Genomic DNA, 19319 nt, shown 5'->3' on the forward strand with positions numbered 1-19319 from the left:
GTCTGGCTGTCTGGGAGCGTTGCCTGCCTCAAATTCTGCTCCTCCCCGCCGCTGCCTCGGTCCCTGCAGCATTCTTTTTTGGCCCATCACCGGAAGCACTGCAGTTCACACAGGCAGCTCAGCTCCCCTTTGCTGTATCCATCTGGCCCTCTCTGATGCACTTCCTGTTTACGTAGGGCCAGATGGACGTGGAAGAGGGGAGCGGAGCTGCCTGTGTGAATCGCAGCACTGCCAGTGACGGGCCAAAAAAAGAATGCTGCAGGGACCGAGGCAGCGGCGGGGAGGAGCAGAATTTGAGGCAGGCAACACTCCCAGATGGCCGGACACGGAGCCACGGGAGAAAAGGCAGCGAGGGATGTTGGGTTGGGGCTAGTTAGGGCAGGCCTTGAGCAAAAGTGGCTGGGCCTGGGCCCGTCCAGGCCCGCCCATGGCTCAGAGCGGGAATCCCGTTTTGAGAGAAAGAAATCCCTGGTGCCTGCCTGTGCCTCTGTGCACCCGGCAACACATGTCCCCGCTGCCACCAACGCTTGCTCAGAACACGAGCCTCCTATGGTGGCCTCTGCTGACAAATACCGCACGTCCCTCAATGGCAGAAAAAAATGCACTCACCGGAGACACACAGCCACATTTTCCGCCGACAGCAGGCTACACATACACACAGCAACTCCAGAGACGCTGCCCCCAAGGCTCCTCTTAGCAACCTGCTGCCCTGTTGCAGCTGCAGAGCCTGTGTCCCAAATTGATAACAGCAGCAAACAGAGGTCTGTTGTGGACTAGAGAGGCTTTTTTTTTTTTAGTGAGGAAGGCTACAGTCCAAACTCTGGGAGGAAAGGGACCACAGGGTAAGGCAGGGACCCAGGCCACCAGGCATGCCTCTAAAGTTGGCACAAAGCCCAAACACCCCCTAAGTTCAAATGGCCTAAAGGCCCAGGAGCAGGCCCAAGAAACGAATCCAGGAGCTGCAGAGGCACCGTCTACCACCTGCTAGAGATAGAGATATACTGAAGTGAAGGAGGAGGAGCTGACCGTCTGGTATCACTATCTTCATCTTTGAAATTTCTATCTCCACCTGCTGGTAGAGGGACACAACCCAGTTCCTGGATTAATCTGCTACCTACGCCAAGGAATGTGGCCGTGCTTCCGATTACTGCCAGGAAACTCCCCCCCCCCCCCCCCCCCCGCGTTAGAAAATAGAAAATTATTTTCTACCGTGGGAAACAGCGCACACCAGTGGCGTAGCCAGACCCAGTATTTTGGATGGGCCCTTCCACGGCATGGAACTCCGCAGCCCCCTCCCCCAGAGATATTTTTAAAAATTTAGATTTTTTCACCTACCCTACATCAACATCTCTCCTCCTCTGCGGCATCCAAGCATCTGCCTGCCTGTCGCTGAGCTTCATCCCTCCCTGGTATACCTTGCAGTGATTCAATTATTGCTGCCTGCGTTGGCCCCACATGCTTCCATCGGCCGGGTCCCACCTTCGCTTTCATCATTTCCTGTCTGGTAGGCCCCGGCCCATTGAAGCATGCAGGGCCGGCGTAGGCAGCAATAACTGAATCACTGCAGATGCCGGGGACGCCTGCAAGGTACACCAGGGAGGGATGGGGTTCAGTGACGGGCGAGCAGATGCCGGGATGCCGAGGAGGAGGAGAGATGTTGATGTGGGGTGCCGCCACTGGGTGGGCCTGAGCTAAGAATGTGTGGGCCTGTGCCCACCCAGGCCCACCCATAGCTATGCCCCTAGTGCACACTAACTTCAAAACACAGTGCGCCCATGCTATCCCGGCGGTAGTGTCGATTTAGAGTATGCTACCCGCACATTAGCCCTACAGTGGCTTAGTAAAAGGGCCCCTTTAAGTGCATCTTACAGAATATTGCTTTTTCCAGCACTAATGTTTTTGGGTGTTATATATAGAATCTAACCCTAGGTGCTTGATGTGTGGTTGGCATCTTACTTTTCCATGGCAGCCACATGTTCTGTCTCAATCTTCTGTTTGGTAAGTAGTGCCGTGGATACCTTCCCATTAAATAAAAGGCCCCTCTTTGTCATTTCTAATAGAATGACCCTCACGAGTTCTCCTAAATACAGTCCACCAATCATCTTCTCAAACCTGTAATTTAAGAACAACTGGTAAATTAACAAATCCCATAATGTAACAGCACATTTCACTATACAAAATCTGCATTGAAATACACAAATCCTAAAGCCTTGATCTCCTTCAGTTTTGTACCTTTTTAAAAATGAACTTGACTCATCATTACAACAAAATTAGACAATTGGCCAAGACTGCATACATGCTCATAGATATATAGATCATAGATCTATAGATCTATATGCTCATAGATCATAGACCTAGTTATATAGAAAAAGCAACGAGAGGTGACTAAGAATGACTGTAACACACTAACACCAGTAGCTGATCACAATGTGGAACCATTCAGTGCCAATAACAAAATTCTGTGTTTTACAAATTACAATACAGGTCATGAGTGAGCTAAAAAGCAAAGAAGAAACCCAAACAGAAATGGCACACAGCATAATTGCCAAACTTCATATCAACGATGGCACTTGATAGAGGTACATCTTCAGCAAAATTAACACATTTTTTAATCCTGCAAAATGGAATTTTACATACCAGAGATTTATTCAATTGTCAAAGCAAAGACTTACAACTGCACTCCAGGGTTGATGGATCCTGAGTCTATTTCTTTATCGAATTCAGTCCTAATATCCTCCAATAACCCATCATCTCCGAAAGCTCCCCATTCAGTGTTAATGCACATTCTCCCCTCATCGCCTTCTACCAGATCAACGTTACTCATTTCTTCCATGTAACAGGCATTTGAACCAGTACCTGTATTGCAGGTGATACAAAAATAAAGACAATGAAGCACAAATCCCGTACAAAGAGTTACCTTAACAAAAGAACAACTGTTCCAGGCTAGATTATGCACCATCACCTTTAGATAAAGAAGAGTGCTTTCTGAAGAGTGCAATAGTCAGGTGTTGTACCTCATTAATCTTTCATTCTTTTTGAATAAACCAACTGCACAACAACATAGTTAGGGTAAGCTGAAAATGTCAAAATATGAACCGAATATATCCTTTCAGTTTTTTCTTGATTTCTCTGACTGGGTGACCAGAGGGTTGGATCAAGTATATGTGTTAAATGTAGTCTACTTGGATTTCAACAAAACCATTAACATGGTGCCTCAAAGAGGCTCATGAATAAACTCAGCAGACTGAAGTTAGGGCCAAAAGTGATGTACTAGATTTGGAACTGGTTGAGTAATAGACAACAGAGGAGGATGGTAAATAGCATTTACTCGGAGAAAAGAAAGGTCCTTCTCCCAGTCTGTGAGGGGCATGTATTGGGGGGCACATCGGATGTGTAGGGGGAACATTGGTGGGGGGGAGGAGGAATGGAGGCAGCTGCTGAATTTGTACCAGCCCCTTTAAGAAGTACCCTGGAGCATCAGCTGTGGCTTAATGCAAACTGTGTTATTCATGTACCGCAGGAGTGACTAACAGGTGGTACTGAGCTATCACAGGTTCGTCACCTTCATGGGAAATTAAGGTGCAGTAAGTCCTTGACTTTTACTGCACCTTAATAAATACCCTGCTACCAAAGAATGTGCAAAATATGTATGTGTTTACTATTATCTGCAGTGAGCAGAGGCTTGGGAGGTTTCCATTTAAGCACATACTTTAAGCACTACCCTACGTACTATGTGCCTTCCTCTCACCTGTACTGAACCCTGCCAGATCAATGATTCAACCCTATTAGACTATGTTGTGATCCAATTCGAGTCATTTTTTGTAACTTTCTACCAATAGTCAAATAATCACCACAGAATCCCCTATGAACGCAACCTAGCTCTATAATCTGCGCAAGACAACTCCACAGACTCGCACTAATCTATTGAATTGTTAACCTGCTTGATAACTTGTAACTGCCCCCTTTATTCCATGTAAGCCACATTGAACCTACCAGAAGGTGGGATAAAGCGAAGATACTTACCTGTAGCAGGTATTCTCCGAGGACAGCAGGCTGATTGTTCTCACATGTGGGCCAACCTCCACGGCCGCCCAGGAATCGGATATTTTGCAAGCAAAATAAAAAAAACCCTTTTGCTAGAGAGTTCTGGTGCGCGAATCGCGTGCACCACGCATGCGCGGACAACTTCCCGCCCACCGCGCGATCGTGTACCTCAGTTAAATCAATAAGCAAACAAATAAACTAACAACAACTCTAAAGGGGAGGAAGGCAGGTTTGTGAGAACAATCAGCCTACTGTCCTCAGAGAATACCTGCTACAGGTAAGTATGTTCGCTTTCTCCGAGGACAAGCAGGCTGCTTGTTCTCACATGTGGGGTATCCCTAGCAGCCAGGCTCACTCAAAACAATAAACATTGGTCAATTGGGCCTCGCAACGGCGAGGACATAACATAGATTGACCTCAAACCAAAATCAACTAACTGAGAGTGCAGCCTGGAACAAAATCAAAATGGGTCTAGGGGGGTGGAGTTGGATTCTAAACCCCGAATAAATTCTGCAGCACCACCTGCCCAAACCGACTGTCGCATTGGGTATCCTACTGAAGGCAGTAGAGAGATGTGAATGTGTGGACTGATGACCACGTTGCAGCCTTGCAAATCTCTTCAATGGAGGACCACTGACGCAGCCATGGCTCTAACATTATGAGCCGTGACATGGCCCTCCAGAGTCAGCCCAACTTGGGCAAGTGAAGAATGTGCAATCTGCTAGCCAATTGGAGATTCTGCGTTTTCCAATGGCGACTCCCCTCCTTTTGGGATCAAAGGAGACAAACAACTGGGCGGACTGTCTAAAGGGCTTTGTCCGGTCCACGTAAAAGGCCAATGCTCTCTTGCAGTCCAAGGTGTGCAAACTGCTTTTGCCAGGGTGGGTATGATGACAGGGAAAGAAAGTTGGCAAGACAGTTGACTGGTTCAGATGGAACTTCGACACCACCTTTGGCAGGAATTTAGGGTGCGTGTGGAGGACTACTCTGTTGTGATGAAACTTGATATAAGGTGCATGCACTACCAAAGCCTGAAGCTCACTAACTCTATGAGCTGAAGTAACAGCCACCAAGAAAATGACCTTCCAGGTCAAGTACTTCAGATGGAAGGAATTCAGTGGCTCAAAAGGAGCTTTCATCTACTGGGTGAGAACGACGTTGAGATCCCATGACACTGGTGGAGGTTTGACCGGGGGCTTTGACAAAAGCAAACCTCTCATGAAGCGAACAACTAAAGGCTGTCCAGAGATAGGCTTAACCTCTACACGGTGATGATAGGCACTAATCACACTAAGATGAACCCTTACTGAGTTGGTTTTGAGGCCAGACTCTGATAAGTGTAGAAGGTATTCCAGCAGGGTCTGTGTAGGACAAGATAGAGGATCTAGGGCCTTGCTGTCACACCAGATGGCAAATCTCCTCCATTTAAAAGTGTAACACCTCTGTGTGGAATCTTTTCTGGAAGCATGCAAGATTCGGGAGACACCCTCTGAAAGACCCAAGGAAGCAAATTCTAAGCTCTCAACATCCAGGCCGTGAGAGCCAGAGACTGGCGGTTGGGATGTAGAAGCGACCTCTCGTTCTGGGTGATGAGGGTTGGAAAACATTCCAATCTCCACAGTTTCTCGGAGGACAACTCCAGAAGAAGAGGAAACCAAATCTGACTTGGCCAGAAGGGAGCTATCAGAATCATGGTTCCGCAGTCTTGCTTGAGTTTCAGCAAAGTCTTCCCTACTAGAGGTATGGGAGGATATGCATACAGAAGACCTGTCCTCCAATGTAGGAGAAAGGCGTCTGATGCTAGTCTGTCGTGGGCCTGGAGTCTGGAACAGAACTGAGGGTCCTTGTGATTGATCTGAGTGGCAAAAAGATCCACCGATGGGGTGCCCCACGCTCAAAAGATCTTGCGGACTACGCCCATGTTCAGTGATCACTCGTGAGGTTGCATTATCCTGCTCAGCCTGTCGGCCAGACTGTTGTTTACGCCTGCCAGATAAGTGGCTTGGAGAAACATGCCATGACAGCGTGCCCAAAGCCACATCTGGACGGCTTCCTGACACAGAGGGCGAGATCCGGTGCCCCCCTGCTTGTTGGTGTAATACATGTCAAACTGATTGTCTGTCTGAATCAATATGATTTGGTTGGACAGCTGATCTCTGAAAGCCTTTAGAGCGTTCCAGATCGCTCGCAATTCCAGGAGTTTGATCTGAAGACATTTTTCCTGAAAGGACCAAGCTGCTTGAGTGTGAAGTCCATCTACATGAACTCCCCACCCCAGGAGGGATGCATCCGTCATCAGCACTTTTTGTGGATGAGGAATTTGGAATGGATGTCTCAAGGTCAAATTGGATCGAATCATCCACCACTGCAGGGAATTCCGAAAGTCGGTGGACAGTTGGATCACATCCTCTAAACTCCCCGCAGCTTGATACCACTGGGAAGCTAGGGTCCATTGAGCTGATCTCATGTGTAAGCGTGCCATGGGAGTCACGTGAACTGTGGAGGCCATGTGCCCCAGAAGTCTCAACATCTGCCGAGCTGTGATCTGTTGAGACGCTCGAACCAAGGACACTAGGGACAGGAGGTTGTCTGCCGTCGTCTTGGGTAGATAAGCTCGAGTTGTCTTTGTATTCAACAGTGCTCCAATGAATTCCAATTTTTGAACTGGGGTGAGATGGGACTTGCAGTAATTGATCACGAACCCCAGTAGTTCTAACACCTGAATAGTCATTCACATAGACTGTAGAGCGCCTGCCTCTGAGGTGCTCTTCACCAGCCAATCGTCGAGATAAGGGAACACATGCACTCCCAGTCTGCGTAGCGACGTTGCAACTACAGCCAGGCACTTTGTGAACACCCTGGGCACAGACGCCAGACCAAAGGGCAGTACACAGTACTGAAAGTGCTGTGTTCCTAGCCGAAATCGAAGATACCTCCCGTGAGGTGGAAGTATTGAGATGTGGGTGTAAACATCCTTTAAGTCCAGAGAGCATAGCCAATCATTCTCTTGAATCATTGGAAGAAGGGTGCCTAGGGAAACCATCCTGAACTTTTCTCGAACCAGATATTCATTCAGGCCTCTTAGGTCTAGGATGGGACGCATCCCCCCTGTTTTCTTTTGCACAAGGAAGTACCTGGAATAGAATCCCAGCCCTTCTTCCCCTGGTGGAACAGGTTCGACCGCACTGGCCTTGAGAAGGGAGGAGAGTTCCTCTGCAAGTACCTGCCTGTGCTGGGAGTTGTAAGAATGAGCTCCTGGTGGGCAATTTGGAGGTTTGGATTCCAGATTGAGGGTGTATCCTAACCGGACTATTTGAAGAACCCACCGGTCGGAGGTTATGAGAGGCCACCTTTGGTGAAAAAACATCAACCTCCCCCCTACCGGTAAGTCGTTCGGTACAGACACTCCTACTGAGGCTATGCTGAACTGGAGCCAGTCAAAAGCCCGTCCCATGCTTTTTCTGGGGAGCAGAGTGGGCCTTAGTCGCATGCTGTTGACGAGAACGAGCACGCTGGGGTTATGCCTGGGCAGGCTGCCGAGAAGCAGGAGTGTACCTACTCCTAGGATAGGAATAGGGAGCACTCCTCTCCCCCCCCCCCCCCCCAAAACCTCCTAGATGAGGAGGCAGTAGCAGAAAATGCTCGGTGAGAGAGAGAATCCATAGCATCATTATGCTTCTTGATTTGATCAACTAGATCCTCTACTTTTTCTCCAAAAAGATTGTTCCCCCCGGCAAGGAATATCCGCCATCCACTGCTGAACAGAAACACGCAGCCATGAGAGTCTGTGCATCACTATACCTTGAGCAGCGATTCTGGATGTCATGTCAAAAATGTCAAAAGTACCCCTGGCCATGAACTTGCGACATGCCTTCTGCTGCCTGACCACCTGGCGAAAAGGCTTGGCCAGCTCCGTAGGGAGTGTGTCAACCAAGCTGGACAGTTGATGTATTGAGTCCCACAAGTGTACGCTCGTGAAGAGCTGGTATGACTGGATCTTGGCAGCAAGCATAGCAGCCTGATATGTCTTCCTCCCAAAAGAGTCAAGAGTCCTAGCTTCTCTGCCTGGGGGTGCCGAAGCATAGTATCTAGAACTCCTAGCTCTCTTGGAATTACCCCATGGAATTGTGGGGTAATTGGAACCTCATCAATCCAGGTTCACTGTGGATCCGGTATTGGGACTCAGCTTTCTTGGGATTCACAGGGCCAGACAGAGGGGCGGACCAGTTTCGCATAAGGACTTCCTTCAGTACCTTATGGAGAAGAATAATCCAGGACCTCGAGCATCTCAGTCCTGGGCTCATCCTCAACCTCCACAGGGAAGGGAATAGCTGTAGCCATTTCCCGGACAAAAGAGGAAAAAGACAGACTCTCGGGTGGAGATAGGCAGTGGCGTAGCTAGGGTAGTTGACACCCGGGGCCGGTCATTTTTTTAACCCCCCCCCCCCCCAAATCCAGTACTAGGCATATCGAGAATACAAAACACTCAGGACCTATAGAGCAATTCTACCATACCATAAACAGTAATTTGTACGAGTCACACAAGGAAAAGGAAAGCATCTTAAACACTACAGTGAGCACTAGAACATCAATTCACCTATTGTAAAACGAAAACAGACAGATTAGTACAGATCATCAATCCTGCACAGTCAATGCCAACCGAAAGCCATGTCTTTTTCACAAACACAGATACATCCTAATCCACTATAGAATAAGTAATCATAAACTTTCTATTTAGCCAAAAATTAAACTGAACCCCCAATGCCAGACTCTGCATACAATGCAACACCACAGAAACAGAAAATGTCCCCTAGTACTGTGCAAAATATAAAGACAGCAGATGTAAATTTGAAAAAACTAACAAATTCCCATCACCACTTTACAAATTAACAAATAGAAATAAAACAAATACAGAAAATAAAATAATACCATTTTATTGGACTAATACATTTGGCTTCCAGAGGCCAAAATCTCCTTCCTCAGGTCAATACAGTATAGTACTGTTACAGTATCCTATCCTGACCTGAGGAAGGGGGTTTTCTTTTCTGAAAGTTAAGTCGAAATGTATTAAAATTAGTCCAATAAAAAGATTACCTTATTTACATGTTCTATTTATAAACATTTATTAACACAGCTACAATACTATATCCTAAAGCAAAAAAATAAAAAAATATATTTTATTTACAGTTTGTTGTCTCTGGTTTCTGCTTTCCTCATCTTCTTTTCACTGTCTTCCTTCCATCCAGCATCTGTCTTCGCTCTCTGCCATCCAGTGTTTGCCCTCTCTAATGTCCCTTCCATCCACTGTCTGCCCTCTCTCTCTGCCCCTTCCATTCACTGTCTGCCCTCTCTCTCTGCCCCTTCCATCCACTGTCTGCCCCAGTCTGCCATCTTCCTCCCATCCACATCTGCCCTCTATCTCTGCCCCTTCCATCCACCATTTGTCCCAGGCTGCCCTCTTTCTCTCTGCCCCTTCCACCCACCATCTGCCCTTTCTCTCTGCCCCTTCAATCCGTCTGCCCTCCCTCTCCCATCCATCCAGGGTCTGCCCTCCCTCACACTCCCCACTTCCATCCAGGGTCTGTCCCCTCTCTCTCTGCCCACTCTTTTCAGCCCCCTTCATCCACCACATGCCTTGCATCCCCCTTTTTCAGCCCCAGACCCATTCTCCCACCTGCCCCAGGCATGGATCCATTTTCCCTCCTGCCCCCTTGTCAGACCCCAGTTACAGCTTCAGACCCCTTCTCCCCTCTGAGCACTCCCCTCCCCAGTCCCCTTCTCCCCTCTAAGCTCCGCCACTCTCCCCAATCCCCTTCTCCCCTGAGCACCCCTCTAAGCTCCCCCACCCTCCCGAATCCCCTTCTCCCCTCTGAGCACCCAGTGACCCATCTAAGCTCCCCCACCCTCCCCAATCCCCTTCTCCCCTGAGCACCCCTCTAGGCTCACTCACCCTCCCCAATCCCCTTCTCCCCTGAGCACCCCTCTAGGCTCTCCCACCCTCCCCAATCCCATTCTCCCCTGAGCACCCCTCTAGGCTCACTCACCCTCCCCAATCCCCTTCTCCCCTGAGCACCCCTCTAAGCTCACCCACCCTCCCCAATCCCCTTCTCCCTTGAGCACCCCTCTAGGCTCACCCACCCTCCCCAATCCCCTTCTCCCCTGAGCACCCCTCTAGGCTCTCCCACCCTCCCCAATCCCCTTCTCCCCTCTGAGCTTCCCCCTTCCCCGAGCCGGTCCCGTCCTGTGCCCCCTCCGTTGAGAGCCGACAGCTCTCGTCTCCTGCCGCTACCCTGCTTTTTTTTTTTTTAATCCATTGCACCGACGCAGGCAGCGCTTCCCGTCTGCCCTGTGAAGGAGAAAATCGCGTCGCTGGCGTCGGGCCTTCCCTCGTTGTGTCTCGCCCTCGAGGAAATAGGAAGTTACCTCAGAAGAGGGCGGGACAAAACGAGGGAAGGCCCGACACCAGCGACGCAATTTTCTCCTTCACAGGGCAGACGGGAAGTGCTGCCTGCGTCGCTGCAATGGATTAAAAAAAAAAAGCAGGGTAGCGGCAGGAGACGAGAGCTGTCGGCTCTCGACGGAGCACCCCCCACCCGCCGACACCCGGGCAGACCGCCCCCACCGCCCCGCCCTTGCTATGCCACTGGAGATAGTCTTCTTTCCAGCGGAGGGGAAGGGTCAGAGGGAATCCCAAAGGACTCATCAGAAGAGAAGTACCTAGGATCTTCCTCTGAATCCCACGAGCGCTCCTGCTCAGTGTTGGATACAACCTGTGTCAAGGTACTTCGACACTGGACCTGCCTCGACGCCGAGGAACGATGTCCTCTGTGTCGATGTCGAGAAGCTGAACCCCAATCTGACTGCGGCGAAGCTCCCTCCACCGACATCGAAGGGGAACCGACCTGGGTGGCAGCCGACCAGGCACCACTGCAGCAGATGGCATAGAAGGCGCAAGCACCCCCGACACCGAAGCTGATTGTCGCAGTAAGCCTTCCAGAAGTTCTGGAAACAAGGCCTGGATACGCTCGTTGAGAGCCATCATCGGAGAAGGCTGCGGGGCTGGTGGAATAGGCGGTGTCAGAATCCATGGAGGCTCGGGAGCAGGTACCGGACTGCCAAGAGACCAACGCATCGGCACCTCCTGTTCCGAGGGGGAGCGGTCCTCTTGGCACTGACGCTTCTCAGGTGCCGACTCTCTCGACGCCCCGGAGCTCCCAGTATCGTGCGTCAAAGGAGAACGATGACGGTGCTTCTTAGCCTTCGCTCAACGTCCCTCACCGAGACTCCTTGGTACCGATGAGGAGGAAATGGAATCCTCACGTCTCCTTGGGGCCGGGTCCCACGACAGTCAGTCCCAGGGGGCCTGCATAACAGGAGGCCTTGAGGCAGATGGAGACCCATTCGATGCCTCACTGCTCCCAGCGCGAGTTGGTCGTTCTGCAGCCATTACCTCTCTCCTCGACGTTGATACTCCTGTCGATGTCGCCGACCTCGGTACTGATGTCGATGTCAATGTCGAAGGACCGGACTGAGCCCCAAAAAGCTTCTCTCATTGGGCTTCTCGAAATGCTTGGGTCTGCTTCTTATACGAAGACACAGACAACAACGTTTGAAGCCACTGGGTGTCTTCGATGACATGGAAGAATAAAACTGCTTCGGTGAAATCAAATGACGCGATTGTGCCAAAAAGAGAAAGCACAAAAAAGGGAAAAACCCGACTGCGTCGAAAAAGAAAGGAAACTTTAAAGGTGGACAAAAAATAAGAAACTACGGGAAAACTACTTTTTTTTTTTTTTAATTTTTTCCTGTAAAAAAAGAAAATAAAAGGAAAATAAAAGCGAAAATCAGTCGTAAAGAGTAGTTCTCTTCCTGGGCCGAACGGAGTGCAGAGTAAACACTGCTGCACCTAACCGTGGAGAAAAAAGAACTGAGGTACACGCTCGTGCGGTGGGCGGGAAGTCGTCCGCGCATGCATGGTGCGTGCGATTCGCAGGCCAGAACTCTCTAACAAAAGTTTTTTTTGTTATTTTGCTTGCAAAATATCTGATTCCTGGGCCGCCATGGACGTCAACCCACATGTGAGAACAAGCAGCCTGCTTGTCCTTGGAGAATTCGGGATACAAATACAATAAATAAATAAATAAATAAATAATTTGAGTGTATGTGTTTTTTTAATAACCCAGAAAATGTATGCTGCACTGCACGATTGATGCCTACACATTTAGCACTGTGATTGCTTTTTCGTGTTTTCTGCTGTTGCCAAAACAAATTGTTCAGGTTGTTTATCAGCTGTGCTACTGTTAGCAGTTACTTTCATTTTGCCCTCACAGTCCAACAGAGTGTGGGGGGAGGGGGAGGGTTGTTTGATGGTATTGTGTTTATATCTGTGTTTAAACAGTACAAGGGGTTTACAAGTCCAGCTGAAGCTGAGACTCCTGAGGCAGGCGCACTACATGCCAAAACGCAGGACTGCATCGAGTCTTGATATCATTGTTATAGATCCCTATAAAAATGTCTTTTCAGTTGATCTTTGTTTGTGACATTTTTATGTTTCAATCTTTTTTATTGATGTTAAAAATTAACATTTGGCCAAAATAACCAACACCATCTACAAAATTTTTCTTCTGCATCCCCCTGAAAAACCCCTCCCCCATCCCTTACCTCTCCACCAGAATCGCCCTCCCTCCTTCCCTTCCCTTCAACCACAAAAGCTTAATAACAATTGATGCAAATTACATCCAGTAAAACCAAGCAAAACAAGCAGATTGCATGACTACTTTAATACCCCCTCCCTTCCCCCCACCCCATACCCCTTCTACGTCTACTATAATGCCATGCCGTATCATGTTTCAAGAATTAAGTATTCTGCTCCGTGCCACTGCTGTTAAAGAGTCCCAAAACGGGGCCCATGTCTGACAAAAAGCCGTACCTCTAGGTGAGGCCAAATCACCCACCGCTCTGCGCTCCAAGGAACAAAGAAAAATCATCCTGGTGTGCCATTGCACAAGCAGTGGGTAGTCCGTTGCTATCCACAAGTGTAGGATGACCTTTTTCCCTATCAGGACTGTCTTTTAAGAAATGGGTTTAACCCTTTTGGAGAGATCTGAGATAGGTAAAACTTATCAAACAACAACAACGGTCTCTGATGCAGGGCCGTGCCTAGGGTCTCTGGCACCCCCCTGCAGCCTATCAGTTGGCGCCCCCCCTGCAGACTATCAGTTGGTGGCGGCGGCAGCGGCGGCGCCCCCCCCCCCCCCCCCCCCCCCCCGTGAAAATGATCGCTCACCACTTGCCACACTGACAGGAATTGTCAGCAATATTCTTAGAAAGAAATTGCTATACATTGCAAAATAAGATAGCAGATGTAAATTCTCAAAGTGGACATATTCCAAACACTAAAAATGACTAGGCATACTTTATAGAATAAACCAAAATTCCCGTGCAGATTATAGAATATGCAGAGCACCTGTCCTCGCAACTAGGCATACTTTATAGAATAAACCAAAATGAAAATAAAATGATTTTTTTTCTACCTTTGTTGTCTGGTGACTTTCTTTTTCTGATCATGCTGGCCCAGTATCTGATTCTGCTGCTATCTGTCCTCTTAACTCCGTTTCCAGGGCTTCCTTTCCATTTATTTCTTTCCTTTCCTCCTTTCTTCTTCATTTCTGGTCCTCAGCTTCTGCCTATTTTCTTCATCCATGTGCAGTTTTTCTCCTCTCTTCCTTTTCCCTCATTTCATCTCCTTCATCTCTCTTCCCTCCCCTCTATGTCCAGCAATTTCTCCTCTCTCCCTGAGCCCTGCCCTCCCATCCATGCTCCTCTGTCCCCTGCCCCCTCCATTCATCCTTTTCCAGCAATTCCCCTCTCTCCCTGAGCCCTGCCCTCCCAATCCATGCCCATCCATGCTCCTCTGTCCCCTGCCCCCTCCATTCATCCCTATCCAGCAATTCCCCTCTCTCCCTGAGCCCTGCCTTCCCAATCCATGCTCCTCTGTCCCATGCCCCCTCCATTCATCCTTTTCCAGCAATCCCCCTCTCTCCCTGAGCCCTGCCCTCACAATCCATGCTCCTCTGTCCCCTGCCCCCTCCATTCATCCTTTTCCAGCAATTCCCCTCTCTCCCTGAGCCCTGCCTCCCAATCCATGCCCATCCATGCTCCTCTGTCCCCTGCCCCCTCCATTCATCCTTTTCCAGCAATACCCCTCTCTCCCTGAGCCCTGCCCTCCCAATCCATGCCCATCCATGCTCCTCTGTCCCCTGCCCCCTCCATTCATCCCTTTCCAGCAATTCCCCTCTCTCCCTGAGCCCTGCCCTCCCAATCCATGCCCATCCATGCTCCTCTGTCCCCTGCCCCCTCCATTCATCCTTTTCCAGCAAGTCCCCTCTCTCCCTTCCATGACCCCCCCTCGCATCCATGCTCCTCTCTCTCCCATGTCCCAGCCTGGCCCGCCCTCTTCTCCCCCCCCTTCGCATCCATGCTATTGTTTCTCCCCTGCCCTCCCGCTCCTATTGTTCAACTGCCCACCCTCTTCACTCCCCCCAACATCCCTTTTCTTTTTTTTTTTTTTAATTTACCTCCGTGGCGGTTCTGGCAGCGCAGCGTCAGGGAAGGAGGCGGCACTCCCGACGTCTAGCCTTCCCTTCGCTGTGTTCCGCCTTCTTCTGACGTCATCCTTGACGTCAGAAGAAGGCGGAACACAGCGAAGGGAAGGCTAGAGACGTTGGGAGCGCCGCCTCCTTCCCTGACGCTGCGCTGCCGGAACCGCCAGCACGGAGGTAAATTTAAAAAGAAAAGGAATGTTGCGGGAGGGCGAGCGAGGTGAGCATGGTGCGGCGGCGCCCCCCAGAGGGAAGCGCCCCCCTGCCATGCTTACCTCGCTTACCGGGTCAGCACGGCCCTGCTCTGATGCCAAGTAATCCCCCACAGACTGGACATATGATTACAAATCTGCCTCCAGAAATCAAGAACTCTTGGACACTTCCAGAACATGTGCCCCAGGTCTGCCGGGGAGTAACCACATTTCAAACACTTGCTATCTGTCCCCTTACTTGTCCGCCATGCCCTATTTGGAGAGATAAACATGCTGTCTCTCGCAACGCCACACTCTCTGAGACTCGTGGAATGTCCAAAAAGCATGCCTTCAATTGTTCTGCTTGAATGGTCACCACTAATTCCCTATTCCACCGGACTTGTAGGGGTATTTCCCTGTGTGTCTCACCTTGCTGGTCTTGGCCTGCATAATCCTATGCCATCAAGATGGAGTCTGCAACCTATGACCTGCACATCAGTGATTTAGCTAATTCAGCTTTCTGGAAGATCACTAGCAGTCATGTACCACCAAGGACATGCTGTGGGCAACCCCCCCCCCCTTTATCTCCCTGAGAATCTGTAAGGGAGTGAGACGGCTCCAGCAGGCCGGGTGAGAAACAGAAAATGCATACCACAATGTAACAACTTGAAGGTCAAGAACAACGGACCCTTCTTGCCATGCAGTGAGCTGAAGAAGATACAGATTGGGTTCCTGCAGTCACCTGACCGAGAGGTACTGGAAAAGCGGGAACAAGGAGAAGTTAGTTAGTCGCAATCCTTGGAAGAAGGTGGAAGCTGGAAAGAAGACCAGAGAGACCTGATTAGGTCCACCATCTTGAACTGTGTATCTGGAGAAAAGTACCATGTGGTTCAGCCACCTGCAAGGAGTGACCTGTGCCCTCCCTGTCTGCTGCAGAGTACCGGTCCTAGCTCTGACTAAGACTTGCTGGAACTCAGCTTGAGTCTGTGAAGTATCCTGTGCCAACTCCCAAGAGACTGCCCGGAGGTCAGCCTGGTGAGAGACACGGTGATTTATTTCCTTTTAGTCTGGGTTTAGTGAGTGGTAATTACCTGAGCAAAAGACTGGGTATAGTCATACCGTGATCCGGAGATAAGCTGCTAATAACCGTACTACCTCATAACATAGCTGGAGCATTACCAATCAGTTGTGTAATTTTACCTGGTAACCAGTAAGGAACAGAGTGTGTAATGTGACAATATAGTTTGTAAGTTATCAGCCAGTATTTTTGTAGTCAGCTAAAGCTTTGCCAGAGTTTCTATATTTGTATCTTATCTATATTTTCTTATCTATAATAAAAGCTAATATATAGTCCAGCCTGCTTTCAGTTGCGTTTCTCTCTCTCTCTGAAGTAATTGGCTAGGTTCCAATCCAAGGTTCCCTCCCCTAGACCGAGTACAGAGTATTTTGCTTGCAGATAGTTCTGTTTGGGGAACCTGGGACACAGGTAATTTATTACCTGTGGTAAATAACCTCTAGACTATCAAATTAACATAATCATAATCGCCAAGTTGTACCCGAAGCCCTGTATGAAAATATTTTAGGGGGACCGCCCTTTGAGCATCTAAGGCTAAGATGGACAATAACCTTTCCCAAACTACCGGGTGAATTGACGAAGGGGGGAGTGACCACAGATAGTGACGTAACTGAAATACTACAAAGAAATCCTTCCTTATAGCTCCAAACTCCCGTGTTAAATCCTCCAAGGTCTTCAAAGTCCCCTCTTCTGTATATAATCGATGAATATACAATATACCATGGGTAGCCCAGTTTGCAAAAGTAGCTGAAGTAGTCCCCGGTGGGAAGTGTTCATTGCCCCGTATCGGTAACAATGGTGAACTTGTCGCCGAAAGCTTATAATGGCGACATAACCAACGCCAAGTCCTCCGTAATGGGAGCAATAAAGGCGCAAAGAATGGTGGGCTTTGTAACTCTCTTGGCGACGCATGTAACCAAAAACTAAAATGTCGTGAAGACAACACTTTTGTTTCCATCTCTGTACATGAGAAATAACTCTTGTTACGAAACCAGTCTGAAAGGTAGTGCATATTGCTAGCCACCGACAGATATTTAAGATTCAACAAAGCTAACCCACCTTGAGTACGCGGAAGATATAGCTTTGCGGACGCCACTCTAGGCCACTTATCCCGCCAAATATACTGGGTGACCATCTGCGTCATCAATCGCTCATCCTTATGGGTAAGAAATATCGGCAGAACTTGAAGCACATACACACACTTAGGGATTAAAATCATATTATAGAGAGCTATCCTGCCCATCATAGAAAGAGGTAAAGACTTCCATACCCGCAGTGTACTTCGAGTCTTATCCCTCAAAGGCGCTATATTCAGCTCATAGAGACAAGTCAAATTTGTAGGTATCCAGACTCCCAAATATTTCAAAGGACCCTCTGCCCAAGAAAGCAGAAAAACGCCGTCCCAGGACTCCCGTATCTGTGACTGAATTGGCAAGGCCACCGATTTCTGCATATTTATAGAGAATCCCGAATAATAGCCAAACTCCTCGAGAGCACTTAATAAATGAGATAAGGAATGCTGTGGTCTAGTCAAGGTCACCAGCACGTCATCTGCAAAAGCTAATGTTTTTATTGCTCTTGAGTGCAGTTCTATTCTCGCAATATCCAGATCTCTTTGAATAGTTCTCAACAGGGGTTCTAGGTACAAAAGAAATAAGATGGGTGATAATGGATACCCTTGTCTTGTACCACACGCAACCGGAAAGGAAACTGAACGAATACTGTAAGGAAACTGAACGAATACCGTTGACTACTAAAGAGGCCCGGGGACTCGCATATAACGTTGCTATAGCATTGAAAACCAAACCTTGTAAACCTATATACTCCAACACAGAAAAAAGATAGTCCCAACACACCTTGTCGAAAGCCTTTTCTGCATCCAGACTAACCAACAACAAAGGCTCTGCGGTGGAAAGGTTCTGCGTGATGGCTAAACAAACCTTCCGGACATTTTGACATGAATGGCGGCCCCGAACAAACCCCACCTGATCCTCTCCCACCAAATCAGACACAAAGGGAGCTAAATGCTCCACTAAAACCTTCGCCAAAATCTTCAAATCAACATTGATGAGCGAAATCAGTCTATAAGACCCTGGATTTTCTAGCGGCCTACCCACTTTTGAAATTAAAGTGATCAGAGCTTCATTAGACTCTTGTGGAAATGCCCCTTGCACAATGGAATCCTCAAAGTAACCCAACAAGGAACCATAAAGTTGAGGGAATAAAAGCTGGTAGTACTCTGCCCCAAACCCATCAGGGCCCGGAGCCGAGCCTCTCTTAAGCGATTTCACCACTTTCTGCAATTCCTTGGCTTGCAACGGAGCGTTCAGCCGGTCTAACACCTCTGGGGAAAGGCGCGGCAATCCAGAATCTATTAAATAGTCTTCCAATGACAGTCCCTTCTGGGGCTCTGGAGTAGCATATAGCTTTGCGTAATAATCCTGCATAATTTTAACAACCCCTTCTATACTAACCGTCCGCCTACCATCAGGGCCCTGTAAAACTGGTATGAATCTATTACCTCCCCAGGTCTTAGTAATGCGTGCCAGCAACCTACCTGACTTATTACCATACTTATAAAATGAATAAGATCTATAAAAAAGCTGTTTCTTTGTTCTCCCATGTATCATAGCATTCAGTGCTGACAACGAGGCTAACATCACTTCCCTATTCCCTTCAGAGGGTGTTGCTAAGTAAGCCCGTTTAGCAATTTGATATTTCTTCTCCAACTGCACTATCCCCCGTGCCAGTCTCTGCGAGCGTGCACACATGAAGGCAATAATATCACCTCGTAGCACCACCTTAGAGGTTCCCAGAACAATTGTGCCTCATGCTCATGCCCACCATTCGTATCTACAAAATAAGACCAGCGCTGGTGCAGATAGTCTTTAAATGTCTCATCTTTTAAATGCACTGGAAATCTCCACATGCGTTGGCGGAGCCTAGCAACTCCCAATTCCAAGTCCACCCAAATTAAAGCATGATCTGAGACTTCCATTGGACCTATCTCTGCAGATGACAGTTGCGGGTACAAAGTAGATGACAACATAATATAATCTAGACGAGACCAGGTACCATGGGCCCTCGACATATGAGTATAGTCTCTGGCTGAAGGATGACTTAGCCGCCAAGGGTCCACCAAATTTAAAGCATTACTCAAAAACGCCAACCCCTTCCCTTTACCCATTGCTACTCCTGCAGTGTGGCCAGAGTGATCCTGCCACCCATCCATAACTTGATTAAAATCCCCCAGCACAATCCATGGAGCATTTGCATGTTGTATCCCCAGTCGAACCAAATATTGAAAGAAAGAATGGTCATAAACATTAGGACCATAGTCATTAAGAAGGAAAACCTCCTGACCCATTATATTCAAGTGAAGTAAAATATAACGACCTTCCCTATCTC

At 48.6% G+C, this 19319-nt stretch overlaps 1 protein-coding gene across 1 annotated transcript in view; it reads right to left on the bottom strand.

Moving 5' to 3' along the window:
- LOC115471270 (putative hexokinase HKDC1) overlaps positions 1 to 19319 on the bottom strand; it is a 220313-nt gene that overhangs the window by 118689 nt on the left and 82305 nt on the right. The window contains exons 7-8 of the mRNA XM_030204972.1: positions 2673 to 2856; positions 1957 to 2112 (exon numbers count right to left, since the gene is read on the bottom strand). Coding sequence (XP_030060832.1) covers positions 1957 to 2112; positions 2673 to 2856 — 340 coding nt within the window. The remainder of the gene's footprint in view (positions 1 to 1956; positions 2113 to 2672; positions 2857 to 19319) is intronic.

The sequence above is a fragment of the Microcaecilia unicolor genome, chromosome 5 (assembly GCF_901765095.1).
Source record: "Microcaecilia unicolor chromosome 5, aMicUni1.1, whole genome shotgun sequence".
Lineage (NCBI taxonomy): Eukaryota > Metazoa > Chordata > Amphibia > Gymnophiona > Siphonopidae > Microcaecilia > Microcaecilia unicolor.